This window comes from Delphinapterus leucas, chromosome 16 (assembly GCF_059928025.1).
Source record: "Delphinapterus leucas isolate spDelLeu-1000000601 "Yukka" chromosome 16, BTC_Dleu_Yukka2, whole genome shotgun sequence".
In the NCBI taxonomy this organism is placed as follows: domain Eukaryota; kingdom Metazoa; phylum Chordata; class Mammalia; order Artiodactyla; family Monodontidae; genus Delphinapterus; species Delphinapterus leucas.
Window position 1 is genome coordinate 55,605,674 of NC_143144.1, and position 19,395 is coordinate 55,625,068.

The 19,395-nt window shown below is 37.9% G+C and overlaps 1 protein-coding gene and 1 pseudogene across 6 annotated transcripts in view; both read left to right on the forward strand.

Annotated features, from left to right (window-relative positions):
• Positions 1 to 4,794, forward strand: part of ENTPD1 (ectonucleoside triphosphate diphosphohydrolase 1) — a 111,651-nt gene extending 106,857 nt beyond the window's left edge. For all 6 annotated transcript variants that reach the window (XM_022569240.2, XM_022569237.3, XM_089897282.1 and 3 more), the window contains one exon: positions 1,726 to 4,794. In XM_022569240.2, the coding sequence (XP_022424948.2) occupies positions 1,726 to 1,932 (207 nt within the window). In that variant the 3' untranslated portion in view covers positions 1,933 to 4,794. The remainder of the gene's footprint in view (positions 1 to 1,725) is intronic.
• Positions 3,908 to 19,243, forward strand: LOC149747292 (52 kDa repressor of the inhibitor of the protein kinase pseudogene; annotated as a pseudogene).
• The last annotated feature ends 152 nt before the right edge of the window (positions 19,244 to 19,395 follow it).

Genomic DNA, 19,395 nt, shown 5'->3' on the forward strand with positions numbered 1-19,395 from the left:
CATTACAATAGCATTACCTCCAGGCATAGAGCAACATTTACATCAGCAGCGAGACTCATGGGCACACTCACGCTTGATGAAAAATATCAAGAGCAGTGTTTCTCTACCTTTTAAACCCATATCCACTAATGGCAATAACAATTTACCCCTTTATTAAATATGGTGACTTCAAGCAAAACAAAGCATTGAGGCAGCAGAGGGCTGTAGTAGCCTTAAAGATACTAGTTTCATCACACTCTTATCAATATTGACTTTGCTAATTAAAATCTTTTCCTTGTTTTAACATCCCAGTCTTCCTTCCGTTCCATCACAGTTTGTCTGTTAGAGAGATATGTCTATGTCAAATTTACCTAGTGATTTATATTCTTTGAACTCCAATCTATGATCCATTATTTCTAAACCTTAAGTGATAACTCCTCTAACTCTGGAGGCTTCCTTGACACAGGCAGTCAGATATGGTTCCATTCCCCATAAAGGGACATGGGCCTTTTTACAAATTATTAATTCCCAGTACTGGTAAAGGTTTAGGGGAGAGGAGCATTCCACATGGTATTGGTTGGAATGTAAACTGGCATAACCTTTGGGAAGACTGTTTTGGCAACATGAGCTAGGAGCCTTAAAACATGTACATCATTTTGTCCAGTTGCTCCATTTCTAGGATTTATAAATAATTGAACAAAGTGAGTAAAAATGAACATATAAGGCAGTTCATGTCAGTGATGATGTTGCAGAAATCCCTTAAGAGACATGGGATGATGTTTACAAGGAATTGTTAAGTGAATAATTCTACATACAATTTAATTCCATTTTTTATGTGAAAAACATGCACAGAGAGGACTGGTAGGATATGTCACAAAATAATAATAGCAGCAACTTCTGAATGATGAAGTAGAGGTGGTTTTTATTTTCTTTTTTAGTATTATCTGTACTTCATGATTTTCCTACCATGACCACATACAACTCATGTAATAGAAACATTTCCACAATTCTTTGTTATTCATAGACTACCTGTATTTCAATACATTTTGAGGTGACTTGAAAATATTCCTAGGAAGATGGCAGGGTTGGAGAATGTTTTTTTATTTAAGAATAATCCTTTCTCATGCATATGCAGTCTTTCATCTTGTCAAGTAAGACTGACTTGCTGGGATTATTCCCCAATTTTTCCCTAGTTGAATCATAAAAGAAGTCCTGGTTTCATATGGATGAGATTCCTGGGCCTGACATTGATACACAAGGCCAGGGACAGTCATTATTCTCTCACCCTCTACCCGCTTCCTGTCATCCACACCCCCTTCCCTACCCCAGCCACCCACATTCACACAAACAGCAAAAGAAGAATGCAAATTTCCAAAGGCCTAATTTAAATTAAGTTCTTCTAGGCAGGAGAACTGAGCCGTCATTCCCCAAATTCCTCTCTGAATTGGGGGAATTTAGTAGTGAGGCCCCACACTCTTCTGAATTGGGGGAATTTAGTAGTGAGGCCCCACACTCTTCTGAATTGGGGGAATTTAGTAGTGAGGCCCCACACTCTCCTTCTTAATCACTTGCTCCTGCTCCATTTTCCCCACAGCCATCTTCCCAATTCAGAATATAAAAGTAATCCATTTAGAGAACTGAACATGGTGCTCTCACTTCCTGGTTGCTCAGTGTTATGGATAGGGTTGCATGAAAGCTCATTTAATCCTGGGACCAGAAACAACAGACTTTCCCCACTGTTTGCAGGTCCGGAGCACCAGCGTCGGGTGGACTTTGGGCTACATGCTGAACCTGACCAACATGATCCCATCTGAAGAGCCATTGTCCACACCTCTCTCCCACTCCACATATGTCTTCCTCATGGTCCTCTTCTCCCTGATCCTGGTCATAGTGGTCGTAATAGGCATATTTATCTTTCACAAGCCTTCGTATTTCTGGAAAGACATGGTATAGCAGGAACAGCTGAAATCTGCTGGCTGGAGTGAGAAGAAAACTTGCCCAGGGAGCACTTTCCTCCACAGTGGTGTACAAGGCCAGTCTTGACCAGCATGAAGCTTCCTTGGCTTTTGCTGAAGCCTTTCCATGGGAGGTATTTACCACCCACTGCCTCAAGAACTTCCTGGCAGACATTGTCTCTTTTGTGAGCCTCTCCAAACTCCCCCCCTTTCTCTTTTGTACTCTGTACTTGTGTAGCTCTTGAAGACCTGCCTCCTTTCATGATAGTTGCTTTATAAAAGAAAAATATTGACTTTATCCAGAAAAACTGAGAGTCCTGAGTCCTGTGCTGGTCAATTGCCCTGGCTAAAAGAAGAATCTTGGGAACTGATTCAGTTGTGGTCTTACAGACCCTCTCTCTCCTGTTTCCCATTTATTAAGAAAGCCATCCAATGCCTTTGGAGAAGACAGACACATATCCCATGCCCAGCCTGCCCTTTGCATGGGAGAATTTTCTAGTCTAGGCAAGTACGTGCTAGGGCGAAAGAGTCCTACAAAGGAATTTATGGGATGTGCAGTTAACCCAATAGTTAATCCAAGACAAAAGAGGGATGTGGGTAAGTCACATATTCCTGGGTGATGCCAAAATGCTAGAGTGGGACACCCAGACCAGAGATTATTTAAAAAGCTGCTGTACATATACATAGGCATTCAAATATCAGGGCGTATTATCTGGTAGGTGTACACATGTCAGGAAGAAAAATACAGTTACAACACAAGGTCAGGAAAGTGCATCCTCCAACACATCTATTGGGGTTTTGTTTTTATTGCAGTAAAACGCATATAACCTAAAATTCACCATTATGACATATACAATTTAGTGGCATTTAGTACATTCACAATGTTGTGCAACTGTCACCAATATCTAATTCCAGAATATTTTCATCACTAAGAAATTATTGGCTGGGGATAAGACCATCCTGTGGTAGGCTTGAATCATCAACCTTTCCATTTAGCCAAGCATGCTAACCAGTTGCACCACAAAGATGCTCACTGAGTTTTAAAGCCATGCCATATCTTACTGTCCCAGGGTTTAATTTAGTGCAAGAGTTGCATCAGTGAAGAGTGGCATGCCTTTTTTGTTGTCATGGTATTTACACAACAAAATGTGCAAGGAAGCACATCTGCAAGTTTTGCTGCCGGTTCTAGGTACTTTTGCTTTATGCATCTTTGCCATAGACATTTTTGCCACAAACATTTCACTGCAAATAATTGGCTCTAAAGCAATTTTGCCATAAAAGATAAAATAATGGAAAATCAAAGAGGGATAATTAAAAGGACATAATGAAACGAATAACAAAATTCAAGACTTATTGTGAAATATAAAATATTTGAGTACATTTAAAGTGTGTGTTGATTCATGGCAATACTGTGCACATAACTGATTTTATTTTGTGGGTTGTATCTAAGCACTTGTCTTCCAAGTCTTTCATTCATAGCATTTTATACTTTTTTTTTTTTTGCTCATTGATTTGTCTCCTCGTTCTGCATCGTACTTTTTCTTTTTTGCTAAAATTTTTTCCTTCGTAAAGAGCGATGTAAGTTTCCAAATACTTAGAGGCATCTTTGTAACTGAGCTTTGTGTTGTGTTTTGAAAGCTTCTACACGGTTGTCGTTTGTTCTTGGCATATTGTCACGTGTCCATTGATAGATGTTCCAAAGTTGTGTGGGAAATGTGGGTTCACCTCTGCACCTTCCAGGGCCTTGGTCTCTTTCTCCTCTACTGTAGTGTGTTTTAAAATAAGGAACCAACTTTTGGGGCAAATCACTGTCATATGCCAGCTCGATAAAGCCATCAATAATGTCGCCAACTGGAAGAAATGCTAACATATTTCAACCAGTTGAAACCAAACTGTCAAACCAAAAACTGTCAACCAGTTATTTTATCTTTCACAGGGAATTTGCCTTACAGCCAATTAGTTATTCGACGAAAATGTCTGTTGCAGAAGTGCAGAGATGTGGCAGAGATGTCAATGGCAAAGATGCTTATGGTGAAGGTACCTAGAACCCATTTCAAGATGTAATTAATATATGTTACTAATGATATATATATTTTAATATTTTTTGAAATCTGTTGTGTATATTACACTTACAGCACATCCTAACCAGGACTCCATTTCAAGTGCTCAACAGCCACGTGTGGCTAGTGGCTACCATATTGAATAGCACACGTCTAAAAGTACATTCACAGCTAAAAAGACACAGGCAATAACACTTTGTCTTTCTCTTGAGGGGGGGAATTTTCTTTAAACAGCTAAAGATGCTATAACATTCTTGCTATTATTTATTATATATGAAGTTTAACATTATTCTTAACAAGCTTTTAACATCCCAGCTCAGAATTTCACATTACTCCTCAGGTTTTGTTGCCTTTTTTGTGAAGACACAGATGCCTATTATTTAGGCCAAGATGCCTGATGAAAGACCTTTGGGAAATTTAATCTGGATTCAAAGATAATACAAGATAATTGGATGCTTATATTCTATGGTCAAAATGTAAACTTGAATATTAAAATAAAGATTAGTCTCTTAATAGCTCACAGAGCAAAGTTTACCATATAATAGTAACGTTACTATTAAAATATATTCTCATTTATTGTCAGTTTGAAAGATGAGCTGAGTTTCACTGAAATTGGTCTCATTCCTCTCTGATTCAGAGTCTAATAGTTGCTATCTTGTTAGAACATGAGTTGCTCATAGTTAGCCTATGCTAGCCAGGTATTTCTTTCAGTTTGTGCTAGTTTTATAATTTTTAAAAATTTCTTATAACAACCTCAAAATTTCAGTGGCTTACCACAATAAACATTGATTTTTCATGTTCATGGGTCTGCAAGTCAGCTAGTATATCTACTTGCGGTGGTAGGTCTGGTTCAGGCCTGCTCCATATATCTCCCACTCTCCTTGTCTGGTGGCTTCCTGAGCCATGTTCCCATGATGAGTGGTAGGGACACAAGAAAGGGAGAGAAAATACAGGATGCCTCTTCAGGCCTTGGCCAGGACAGGCCCCTGTCACTTCCATCCACATTCTACTGACCAAAATAAGTCATATGACTAAGCCCAACATTAGGGAGCTGGAGAAATACTGGGAGGAATGGCAGAGTCATGTGGCAAAGGACATGAATAACTAATTCTAACACAGAAAATTCGTGAAACATTGGGCACAACGATTCAATCTACCACAGAGTCTCATTAACTGAAACATAAAGTACGTTTTCTTCAAATTAAAATCTACTTATCTTGCCAAAGAATATTCTTCTTAAAAAATGTCATTTCTTCTGTGACATCATCAATTACAAATTTTTTTCACGGCCTTAATCAGGGTGCTCTGGCAGCTCCGAAATTAGTCTCACATTCTAAAATGATAGATTTCCTAAGAGACCATCTATTTATTTTCTTTATATGTTTAGGACAGTGTATATAGTTAACTACCCAAGTTTTTATTTGCACAAGAACCTAATACAACTGAACATAACTGGTTTTATCACAGGTATAATGGATTTTTTAATAAAAGGGAAAGGAATGTCTCCAAAAGCCTTCTCTTTCAAAAGTGGCATTTAAGGACTGTGCATGTGGTAAAGCATTGTTGTACTTTTTGCATTTCTCTATTTTAAGTAATTTAATTTCTAATTTAAATTGATGATATAATGATGGCACCACTGTCATCAGCATCTGAGTTGACTTTTTATTTTTATGTCCCTTTTGCATGATGAATAGCAGAGAACATGGATTAGTCAATGAGAAGTGAGATACGGTCACCTAAGAAACAACATCATTTCTTATAATGAAGTTCTAAGAAGAGAGGGGAGGAAAGTCATGTGAGCCAGACAGGGAACAGTATGTATTTAGGATGACTTAAACTGAACTCTACCCTTCCTCCTAAACCTGCTCCTCCTCCTGCATTTTATCATGATTAATGCCACCACTGCCTCTAGTAACCAAGATCAGAATCAACTTTATCAATGTTGAAGTGACAGGGGCCTGTCCTGGCCAAGACCTGCCCATTCTGCCTTTGCAGCATTTTTCATTTTGATTCCCCTTTACGATCTTGTTGTTATCACCCCAGTAGAGACCTGATATCAGGAACAGTAATCTTGTCTCCAAACTATTACTTCCAGATTAATCTTTATAAAAAGTGGGCTTAATCACATTGCTCCTCAACTAAAACTGTTGGTGACTTTCTGTTGCCTATGAAATAAGGTCATACTCTCCAACAGACATTCAGGCCCTTTGATCCATGCCTATAAGCTCTCCCAGGCTTACATCCCACCTTACCCTCTGATGTTCCTTACACTCTAGCCAAGGTAGACTGATTCTTTACCCAGAGCTGTTCAGGTTATTTGCTCAACTTGGAGCACCTTTGCCCCACTCTGAGTTTAAGGCTCAGCTCAAATGACCCTTCTTCAGTGAAGTCTTCTCCAAATCTCTAAGTCAGAATAAACTGCTTCTTCCCTGTGCTATCACAGCCCTTTACCTGGGCCTCCATTAGAGCATTCAGACCATTCTATTCAGTATTTGGGTTAAGCTTCTTGGGGACAAGATATGTGACCTTTCTCTTTTTGAAAAGTTGGGCTCAGGGGTATTTTAGCAGGAACTAAGGTAACAGTCCTAGTTAATCGCTCTGTCCATTGCCAGATGGGCTGGTCCATACCACTGTTTCTGCATCAGTATCCTTATTTATGTTATCTCTTGACATGACCATCCTCTTCCTCCAGCTTGTAAGGACCAGCTCAACTCCTGACTCCCCAGTGAAGCCCTCTTTGATTTTACCCACATTGAACTTTCCCTTCTGGACCATGCATTTAGTTTCAATAGAGCTCACTACGTGGGAATTGATTGTACATATTATTAAAGTAGAATTTTAAGGATTAGAATGTACCTTAAAAGGTAATGTTTATCAAAATTTAATGTGTATATGACTTACCCAGGGGTCTTGTTGAAGTAAAAATTACTTAATTTTAATTAATAAAAAATGATTCAGTAGGTCTGGGGTGAGGCTGAGGTGTTCTACATTTCTAACAAGCTGCCAGGTAATGCCACTACAACTGTATGGGGACCAAACTTTGGGTATCAAAGATCTAGATTACTTTCCCATTCCATGGAGTTCCTTCTAATGGCTCTCAGATAAGTGGCCATCTACTGCCTGACTGCCATACTTCATTTGGCAGCCTGTTCCACAGTGGGCCAGCTTGACTGCCACTTACAAAGCTTACTCCCTCTGCTACACAACAACCCCCAAGTGTTTCTTCCTTTGTCAGTTTTCTGTGCCTCAGGAGTTTTCTGTTTGTGCTGCCCTCTGCCTTTGGGGAGCCACTGCCTGGCACTCAAGTGAAGAACTGGTGTGCCTCAGGGGGATTTCTCCCAGCTCTTCACCCTGCCCCTAGCCTTCAGTTATTGCCTCTGTGCTCTTGGTAGAACCCTGTGGGAAAGAGCTGGAAGGTGATCCATAATGCACGCCTACATGCAACCTTTAAAGATTCTTTAAAATTTCTGCTGGTTTCTTATTATTTTTGTCTCTGATAGCTTTTTCCTTTGCTGTCACTCTACCAAGGAAGAAAGAGTTCTGATGGGTTTTAAATACTGTGATTTTGTAGTCTAGCCAGCTGGGTAGAAGCTACAATCTCTTGCCATATGCACACAAGAATTATTTGTAAAATGAAAAAAAATGAATCATGAGGAAATTATTTTTTACAAAGTTTACAACCAGAAATGCAATTCATTAGCATATGTAACTAAAAGTACAGCCTCAATAAATTAGATTTCTGAGTTTGAAAAAGCAACAATTATATATGTTCCACACTGTTAGTTTCCTTATATTTATAAATACTCTTAAATATTTCAAAAAATGTAGATGGCTCATTTTGTAATAACACAAGTTGCCTTTTGACATACAACTTAAATTTTCTATTATGAAATGATTTTTGGCCAAGTAACAATGAAAAAGGGGCAAAGATAGGTAAATGGTGGGCTGTTTGTAAAGTGAACTACTCAATACCAATTGAACTTTTTCCTGATGGTAAATCATAATGCTCTCTCTAAAGCTCATCAATATACAGGCATACATATTTATAATCAGTAGCTTAAAAATATGACTTTCTGTGCTATTCCGTACCTCTTGGATTTTTACCTCTACATTAGTCAACCGAACCACCTTTTAGGAATACGCATGAAGATGGAAGTCCCTGTGAAGAATATGGTGTGACTCTCCTCTGTCTCCTGCAGTTAAATCCATTTGAAGGATATATTCTTCGATTATCATCTGGACAGAGACGTCTAAATAGAAACAAGTTATTTTTAACTTTTTATTATGAGAATTTTCAAACACAAAGTAGAATAATGCAATACACATCCATGTGCCCATTACAGAATTCATCGTCATCATTTTGCTAATCTTGCAGAAACAAGTGTTAATTATAATCAGAGATAAAACAGGATTCAAACTTCGTGGAAAAGAGTAAAGTATACTTTTTTACCAACAGTCAAATGGTGAAGGTGGGCAGAATCATTGCATGGTGCAACATGGTAAAGTACATAGAGGGTTAAGGTCCTTAATAGAAGGATGCATCTTGCATGAAAGGAGGTGGGACATATTTTATAGGCCCCTCTTCAGGCTGCAGGAAGAATCAGGACCACAGCTACACTTGCCTATTTATTTTTTTGATTATGAAGTTAAAGAGAATAGCAGAATCATTCTGGTATAGCAGTAAATCAATGGATTACGTTACTTATAGACAGCCTCTTCTAAAATATTCCTTTGACACTGAGAAGCTGAAGAAGGCTAATGAATCACCTATTTTAAATTGTAATTTTTGCTTTTCATGTATGTTTAAACCTAAAACCTCTCTTTTAGTACGACTGAAATATACCTTTGTGGGATAAGTCTAGCACGTTTTTAATGTAAATATTCAATAGTTTCTATAAAGATCCCTGTTTTTCTCCCTGCTACAGTCCCTTCTTATCCAAATTGCTAATATGCTGTGTTACTTAGGCCTGCCAGTGCTGGGTAAGCTAAAAGGAAGAGGGCAGGAAGAATTCTGTCTTTGCTGTCATCTGGCTTTTCTCCCCCTTCAAAACAAGGTCTCTTTTAATCTATCTAAAATTTTCCTTTAGGTTTTTTCCACCTAAGCAGAATATCTTTGAGCCATTTTTTTTTTAAACAACTTTATTGGAGTATCATTGCTTTACAATGCTGTGTTAGTTTCTGCTGTATAACAAAGTGAATCAGCTATATGTATACATATATCCCCATATCCCCTTGCTCTTGTGTCTCCCTCCCACCCTCCCTATCCCACCCCTCTAATTGGCCACAAAGCACTGAGCTGTTCTCCCTGTGCTATGCAGCTGCTTCCCACTAGCTATCTTTTTACATTTGGTAGTGTATATATGTCAATGCCACTCTCTCACTTCGTCCCAGCTTACCCTTTCCCCTCCACGTGTCCTCAAGTCCATTATCTACATCTGTGTCTTTATTCCCGTCCTGCCCCTAGGTTCATCAGAACCTTTTTTGTTTTTTTTTAAGATTCCATATATATGTGTTAGCATACAGTATTAGTTTTTCTCTTTGTGACTTACTTCGCTCTGTTTGGCAGACTATAGGTCCATCCACCTCACTACAAGTAATTTCGTTTCTTTTTACGGCTAATATTCCATTGAATATATGTGCCACATCTTCATTATCCATTCATCTATCAATGGACATTAGGTTGCTTCCATGTCCTGGCTATTGTAAACAGTGCTGCAATGAACATTGTGGTACATGACTCTTTTTGAATTATGGTTTTCTCAGGGTATATGCCCAATAGTGGGATTGCTGGGTCGTATGGTAGTTCTATTTTTAGTTTTTTAAGGAACCTCCATACTGTTTTCCATAGTGGCTGTAGCAATTTACATTCCCACCAACAGTGCAAGAGCGTTCCCTTTTCTCCACACCCTCTCCAGCATTTATTGTTTGTAGATTTTTTGATGATGGCCATTCTGACTGGTGTGAGGTGATACCTCATTGTAGTTTTGATTTGCATTTCTCTAATGATTAGTGATGTTGAGCATCCTTTTATGTGTTTGTTGGCAATCTGTTTTCTTTGGAGAAATGTCTATTTAGGTCTTCTTCCCATTTTTGGATTGGACTGTTTGTTTCTTTGATATTGAGCTGCATGAGCTGCTTGTATATTTTGGAGATTAATCCTCTGTCAGTTGCTTCGTTTGCAAATATTTTCTCCCATTCTGACGGCTGTCTTTTCATCTTATGTTTTCCTTTGCTGTGCAAAAGCTTTTAAGTTTCATTAGGTCCCATTTGTTTATTTTTGTTTTTATTTCCATTTCTCTAGGAGATGGGTCAAAAAGGATCTTGCTGTGATTTATGTCATAGAGTGTTCTGCCTGTTTTCCTCTAAGAGTTTTATAGTGTCTGGCCTTACATTTAGGTCTTTAATCCATTTTCAGTTTATTTTTGTGTATGGTGTTAGGAAGTGTTCTAATTTCATTCTTTTGCATGTAGCTGTCCAGTTTTCCAAGCACCACTTATTGAAGAGACTGTTTTTTCTCCATTGTATATTCTTGCCTCCTTTATCAAAGAAAAGGTGACCATATGTGTGTGGGTTTATCTCTGGTTTTTCTATCCTGTTCCACTGATCTATATTTCTGTTTTTGTGCCAGTACCATACTGTCTTGATTACTGTAGCTTTGTAGTATAGTCTGAGGTCAGGGAGTCTGATTCCTCCAGCTCCATTTTTCTTTCTCAGAATTGCTTTGGCTATTTGGGGTCTTTTGTGTTTCCATACAAATTGTGAAGTTTTTTGTTCTAGTTCTGTGAAAAATGGAATTGGTAGTTTGATAGGGATTGCATTGAATCTGTAGATTGCTTTGGGTAGTATAGTCATTTTCAATATATTGATTCTTCCAATCCAAGAACATGGTATATCTCTCCATCTGTTTGTATCATCTTTAATTTCTTTCATCAGTGTATTCTGGTTTTCTGCATACAGGTCTTTTGTCTCCTTAGGTAGGTTTATTCCTAGGTATTTTATTCTTTTTGTTGCAGTGGTAAACGGGAGTGTTTCCTTTATTTCTCTTTCAGATTTTTCATCATTAGTGTATAGGAATGCAAGAGATTTCTGTGCATTAATTTTGTATCCTGCTACTTTACCAAATTCATTGATTAGCTCTAGTACTTTTCTGGTAGAATCTTTAGGATTCTCTATGTATAGTATCATGTCATCTGCAAACAGTGACAGTTTTACTTCTTCTTTTCCAATTTGGATTCCCTTTATATCTTTTTCTTCTCTGATTGCTGCAGCTAAAACTTCCAAAACTATGTTGAATAATAGTGGTGAGAGTGGGCAACCTTGTCTTATTCCTGATCTTAGTGGAAATGTTTTCAGTTTTTCACCATTGAGAACGATTATACATCACTTGAGGGTGCTGATCATTAAGAAGTCTTGACTTTTTCCCAGGCCTGTGGGGGAAAATATGCTATAAGTCCTTAGTATTCTAACAGTAAGTGAAGGATAAATGCTAAGTTACTAGCAAAGTCTCCCGTTATTCAAGTCAGCAGAACACAATTTTGTTGTGATGTCCCCTAAATTGGGAGGGATGTGCCACATTTTAACTTTACTTCTTTGTATCTGCTAATGAGCACAAAATTCTCTCTTGCAGCTATCAACTTGTAAATTTCCAAACAAAAGTGTGTTGGTATTAAACAGAATAGTTTTTTTTCTGAAAGTTGGTGAACAACACATTTCACAACATCTTTTCATTTAAAGGACTATTTCATAACCAGATCACTTTTACCACAATTTATATGATATGGGTTAGGGAAATAATCTTAAAAATATGGCTGATGACATGCTGGATTACTGAACTGACTTCATGTCACAAAATATAATAAAAACATATATTGATTTTTATATAATTATTCCTAAGATCTATTAATAGATTATAATAGAAAATATTTAATATAAATACACTTGGGCTGTTTCCAATTTTTGACTATTATAAATAAAGTCACTATGAGCATTCATATCAGTTTTTTATGTAAACACAAGTTTTCATATTTCTAGGATAAATGCTCAAGACTGCAACTGCTGGGTCAGATGTTAAATCCATTTTTAGTTTTATAGGGAACTGCATAATTACATAGGGAACTACAGAACTACATATAGGGAACTACATAAACATAAAAATATACCAACTTGATACAGAGTTTAAAAGAGGAATAGATAGCATTTGGGATGACAAAAAGATAACTATTAAAAACACAGGATGAGATATTATAATTGACCACAAAGTCAGAACTTTGCTTTCCAGCAACAAGAACAAAAAGGAAAGTTTAATTAAAAAACAACAAAAAACCCCCAAACTAAACAACAAAAAAACGTAATATTGTCTAAAAAAAAAAAAAACAACCAAATGAATGGGAGAAAATATTTGCAAATGATATGACTGATAAGGGGTTAATATCCAAAATATATAAACAGCTCATACAACTCAGTATCAAAAAAACAAACAACCTGATTTTAAAAATGGGCAGAACACCTGAATAGGCATTTTTCCAAAGAAGATATACAGATGGCCAACAGGCACATGAAAAGATGCTCAACATCGGTAATCAACAGAGAAATGCAAATCAAAACCACAATGAGATATCACCTCACACCTGTCAGATGGTCATCATCAAAAAGACCACAGATAACAAGTGTTGGTGAGAATGTGAAGAAAAGGGAACCCTAGTACATTGCTTGGAATGTAAATTGGTACAGCCACTATGGAAAACAGTATAGAGGTTCCTCAAAAAACTAAAAATAGAACTACCATATGATCCAGCAATTCCATTCCAGAGTATATATCCAAAGAAAACAAAAACACTAAATTTCAAAAGATATATGCACCCCATATTTGTGGTGACAAAAGTTTTTAGAGAAGATTTGATTATCAATAGAAGGATGGTAGAATAAACTAATGTATAGTTTTGGACCATTATATAACTTTTATCAGGAATGAGTTCAGTCTTTTATCTATTGACCTGATGGAATGTCTATAATATACTATTAAGGAACAGTATTCATTGAAGGGTAATATGTACTGTTTGAGATCCCATTTTTATTTATTATTATTATTTATTTATTTATTTTTTCTGCGGTAGGCGGGCCTCTCACTGTTGTGGCCTCTCCCGTTGTGGAGCACAGGCTCCGGACGCACAGGCTCAGCGGCCATGGCTCACGGGCCCAGCCGCTCCGCGGCATATGGGATCTTCCCGGACCAGGGCACGAACCCGTGTCCCTTGCATCGGCAGGTGGACTCTCAACAACTGCGCCACCAGGGAAGCCCTATTTTTTATTTAAAAATTTAAAAAAAATTTATTTTTGTCTGGGCTGCGGCTCATGGGATCTTAGTTCCCCAACCAGAGATTGAACCCGGGCCACGGAAGTGAAAGTGCCGAGTTTAAGTGCCAAGTTTTAACCCTTGAAGAGAAGGAAAACAATACTTAAAATCTTTATTTGAAATTTTGATTCTGATGGGAAAACGGAACATACCTCTGGATGGACATGAAGCTGATGAAATCCCAGAAGGTCTCTTTACTCCTGATAACTTTCAAACACTGCCTGAGTACCGGATCAATTCTGGCGAAGAGGTTCTGAGAAAGCGCTTTGAGACAACAGCAGTTAACACATTGTTCGAAAACATAGCAGAAACAGATGCTAGAGATCTGTGAGAGCTGCATTTGGGAAAAAACCCTCAGAGAAGTGGGAGACTCTCACTTCTTTTCCATCATCACTGACGATGTGGTGGACATAGCAGGGAAAGAGTACCTGCCTGTGTTGGTGAGGTTTGTTGATGAAGCTCACAACCTGAGAGAGGAATCTGTGGGCTTCCTGCCTTATGAAACTGATGCAGAAATTTTGGCTGTGAAATTTCACACTATGATAACTGAGAAGTGGGGATTCAACATAGAGTACTGTCGTGGCCAGGCTTACATTGTGTCCAGTGGATTTTCTTCCAAAATGAAAGTTGTTGCTTCTAGACTTTTAGAGAAATATCCCCAAGGTATCTACACACTCTGCTCTTCCTGTGCCTTAAATATGTGGTTGGCAAAATCACTGCCTGTTATGGGAGTATCTGTCACATTAGGAACAATTGAGGAAGTTTGTTCTTTTTTCCATCCATCACCACAACTGCTTTTAGAGCTTGACAATGTAATTTCTGTCCTTTTTCAGAACAATGAAGAAAGGGGCAAAGAACTGAAGGAAATTTGCCATTCTCCAGTGGACAGGCAGGCATGATGCTTTTGAAATCTTAGTGGACCTCCTACAAGCACTTGTTGTATGTTTAGATGGTATAAATAGTGTCACAAATGTTAGATGGAATAACTGTATAGCTGGCCGAGCATTTGTACTCTGTAGTGCGGTAACAGATTTTGATTTCATCGTTACCATTGTTGTTCTTAAAAATGTTCTATCTTTTACAACAGCCTTTGGGAAAAATCTTCAGGGGCAAACTTCTGATGTCTTCTTTGCAGCCAGTAGTTTGACTGCAGTGCTGCATTCACTAAATGAAGTGATGGAAAATATCGAAGTTTATCATGAATTTTGGTTTGAGGAAGCCACAAATTTGGCAACCAAACTTGATATTCAGATGAAACTCCCAGGGAAATTTCACAGAGCTCAGCACAGTAACCTGGAATCTCAGCTAACCTCTGAGACTTACTATAAAGAAACTCTTAAGTGTTCCAACAGTGGAACACATTATTCAGGAACTGAAAGATATATTCTCAGAACAGCACCTCAAAGCTCTTAAATGCTTATATCTGGTACCCTCTGTCATGGGACAGCTCAAATTCAATACATCAGAGGAGCATCATGCTGACATGTACAGAAATGATTTACCTAATCCTGACACACTCTCTGCTGAGCTGCATTGTTGGAGAATCAAGTGGAAACACGGAAAAATATAGCACTTCCATCCACTATTTATGAAGCTCTTCATCTGGCAGACATCAAGATTTTCCTAATGTTTATGCATTGCTCAAGGTCCTACGTATTCTTCCTGTGATGAAGGTTGAGAATGAACGCTATGAAAATGGGCAAAAGCATCTCAAAGCATACCTGAGGAACACTTTGACAGACCAAAGGTAAAGTAACTTGGCTTTGCTAAACATAAATTTGGATATAAAACACGATTTGGATTTAATGGTGGATACATATATCAAACTCTATACAAGTAAGTCAGAGCTTCCTATAGATAATTCAGAAACCATTGAAAATACCTAAGAGACTTTTAAAATAGCCTCTCTCTTATATTTGATATTTGAAAAAATCTGTAAGAAATCTAAAAATACCTTACAGAAAAGTTGTAAGGTGTACGTAGGCCACTTAATCACTGAATATCTTGACCTGTAGGCCTCCCATTGAGTACATTAGTCATTGATAATCTGCCTGTTTAAATGGCCTGTTTGAAGTCCCATGCTTTGGAGACCTAACTGTTCTTCCAGAAGATAGCATTGAAAGTACCATGTTACACTCTGTGTGATCTCTGCTAATGGCATTTTGGAATTGTATTAGTTAAGTCATTTTAGACATTAACATTTATCACTGTGGATCCAATTGTCAGGTATTGAGTTATCAGTTCTTTGAAGAAATAAATTTTGAGGAGGTATGGGTGGAAGGAATACATTTTATAAACATTACAGTGAAGCTCATGACTGACCTTTGAATAATAGGAGTTTTAAGTATGCTGTTAAAAATCTGTAAGGGACTCTTAAGAAAATTATCAGACTGTAAGAGAAACATGTGAGCTTGCCAAACAAGGATTTCAGTGTAGATTCTGTCTTTATCAAATGAAGTTAAAGTAACAAGTTATAGTTAAAGTTTGAATGGAAGAGCCTGCCATTGTCGTTCCACATCTGGTTGTTGTTTATATTCCTTTATTGAGCCTACATCTTCATAAGCTTTTTGGCAGGTATATGTTGAACACTTCTGTTTCATGGTCAAAACAGGATCAGAGGCCATGGATACTGACAACTGATTTGTCTGTTTTTTTCTGTCTTTTTCCATGATCTACTGCCTCATCTTGATTTATAAGCAAAACCTAGAAAACCTACAAAAATAAGTGTTTTGTGGTTTATCTAGGAATAATACAGAAAATATTGCTGTAATTTTTGGTGAAGAAAATCAATTTTGTATAGCTTTTATCAACCTAAACAAAGTGTGAATTTTGTTTTTAAAAAAGAGTGGGGTAGGGCTTCCCTGGTGGCGCAGTGGTTGAGAGTCCGCCTGCCGATGCAGGGGATGTGGGTTCGTGCCCCGGTCCAGGAAGATCCCACATGCCGCGGAGCAGCTGGGCCCGTGTGTCATGGCCGCTGAGCCTGTGCGTCAGGAGCCTGTGCTCCGCAACGGGAGAGGCCACAACAGTGAGAGGCCCGCGTTAAAAAAAAAAAAAAAAAAAAGTGGGGTAGAAAGTTTAAGGAATGATAAAAGAACAGTAGCTGTGAGTAGGAAAAGGAAAGAATGGCTAGCTACATTATAGACCATGACAAATCATCACCACAATAATCTGGCTATGTGATTTTCACTACTAGAATTTAGTTACATTTATATATACATCAGTTGAAAAAGCAAATGGCTAAACTGAACTAGGGTGGAGAGTATGCTGGGAAAAAGTGGAAGCAAGACAAAAGGCAAGGAAAGTTTAGATACTGGTGTGAATAAATAATAAACCAAGTAATGTGGCTAGACAAGGAAGAAAGTTAATCTATTGACAGAGACTACCGATGATAAAATGGTAGTCAAGAGACAGGGTCTTCATGAGGTGAGGGATTAAATATAGAAAAATAAGGGAGAGAGAGAGATGAAGAAGGAGAAGAGAAGAAGAAGGAGACGAGAAGGTTAGACTTTAGGATTTTTAATATTGAACAGTCTTAGATGTTATGGTCCTGCAGACAGTCAGTTAAGGGAATTTGGGGTGCTGAACCTGTGATACACGTGAAGTTTTCTGGGTGTTTACCAAGTATGACAGAACCTAGAGGCAGTGTACGATTTACCGATCTCTGGATCTTAAATGAAACTTTCATAATACTGTTTCAGTGCTGAGCTGCCAAAGACATTGGGACTTTATTTGGTTATTAAGGTTAACATCAGTATTAGTTTTGGTGACTATAAAAAGATAAAAACTCTTAAGAAACTCAGGTAATTAATGAATCTCAAAATAAAAAGATTAACAATGTTTATACTCTTCTGTCATTAATATATACATTTAGAAAATAAAATCAAAGCTTAAAAACTCATCAGAGACTCACACAAGATAACTGTAAATTTCAAAGGTGAACTAAAGGTTACCCCTTGAAGCATGAGTATAGTTCGGAACATAAAACAGTATTTTAAACTCTAGAATGTACGTTTAAAAATGCTTAAAAATATAAATCAATTTTGAATATTTACATTAGAGAGTGAGGTCCCAGCTTAAACTCACCCAGTGTTTGGCAAGAATCATGTATGACAGCACTCTGTTCCCAATTTTCAGGATTCAGGGACTTCATCCCCCTCATCCCCATACAGGGCTACAACTGCCCTTCTCATGGCAGACCCTCTGGTTTTGTGACAGAAAAGCTCTGAAAAATGGGCAAATAAGTAGAGTAAGAGGGAGACACAGCTGTATGGAATTGAAGATCCCAGCTGTTTTGGATATGAGTATGGAACTCAGTGTGTGGTTATTCTGTCACAACATATATAATCTCACTAGGACACAAATATAGCAAAGAACAGAACTTTACTTGGAAAGAGAGTGGGTCCAAAGTGTAACTACCAGGAATTGCTCTTATATGAGGAAAGTGTCTCAAAGTAAAGAAATAAGGCAGAGAGCTTAATAAAAGAGTTTTCCATTTGGATCAAATAAACAGAGAACATCTCTGAAATACATTTCTAAAAACTTTAGAAATCCATGGGAAAATGAATTTTTATTTCAAAAAACAAAAGCAGACCATCTGTCTCCAAATTTAGATGACTATAATACTTCAAATCTGATGCGATCAAAGTATGTTAAGCAGCAGGGTTTAGCAAAGGTCATTTCTCACCTCTATCTTCTCTCTTTTACTACCATCATCCCTATCCCTCTCCCCCTCCCCCCAAAAAAACCCCTCATGTCAAAATATTCTATAATTTAAAAGGCAATTGTACATTTTTTTGTTCTTTTCTAAATCGACCCCAATCACAGTATCTCTTGTCTGTGGCCATATATTTCCCCTCCCCCTCCCCCACTTTGGGAAGAGAGGTCACTGGGAGGTAAAAGTAAATCTGTACCTCCAGATAAGAAAATTGCTGCTTTAGAGTTATTGCAACTAATTTGTTTAATGGTTTTACATTTAACAAAGCACTTTCATATTTCACGGTCACATTTCACCATAATCCCAGGTGGCAGGCAGGAGAGGGAATATTATGATCATCCAGGTGGTTCAGATGACAAAACTGCAGCTTACTGAGTGAAAGGACTCTAGGGATATCTGAGGCAGATTCATCTTCTGAGGCTGACATCACGGAAGGTAACCGCACCTCTTGACAAAACAGTCCTTCACAGCACTGTCTGGAAACAGTAATATAAATTAAGGTCCTTCTTCCCTCTTACCCTATATAGCTGGAGTTGCAAATTCAGACGCCACAAAGGATGACACACCTAAGTAAAACATGCCCCAAATAAAGAAACGATAAAATGAAAAGGTAACTTACACTAAGCCTCAGTGCTGAAGAGGCCAGAGGGGGTGATGGTAAATTGGAGGACTGGGCAACTGGAGAGGCTTTCTGTTCATAGCGAAGAGAGCTGCATATCACTTACAACTGACTATTGCCTTGGATGACTGCCATGTACAGATCTGGTTTTTCTAAGTCTGATTTTTCAAGAAATATAGACTTCTATGTTAAGTCTCCTGACCTTTAAATGACAGAAACTTAAAAAAAGAAAAAAACTGAATCATAACACTTTGGCAAGTGAGATTTGGCCCACTAGTTTGAGACATCTGCTGGACTGATACTGCTTCCCTCTTCTTCCCCCCAAAACACATAATGCTCTTTAAACTTGAATATATTTAGGGTTGATTTTTTTCCCCCTCTGAACTATGTCTACGATTAGAGCTCAAATCCTACCTCTATTTAGCCTGTTCATTATTTGGGCCTATATAGTTCATAACAATTAGGTGTAGTTATAATGATACATCTCAGAGTGTTCTTGTCCTCACGTTGAGCCACAGCCACCCTCAGCCTCTGCAGGAGACCCTCCAACACTAGCAGTCTTTGAGGGATTGAAGTATGACTCCATTTCCTTGGTGCATCCATAAAATAGTTATTGAGTGAAGACAGTGAAGATTATTGACAACGCTACCCTGCTTTTCTGATGGCCTTCTTCAGGAAGTTGTGATTTTTAAGCCGTGTGGATGAAAGGCTCTTGG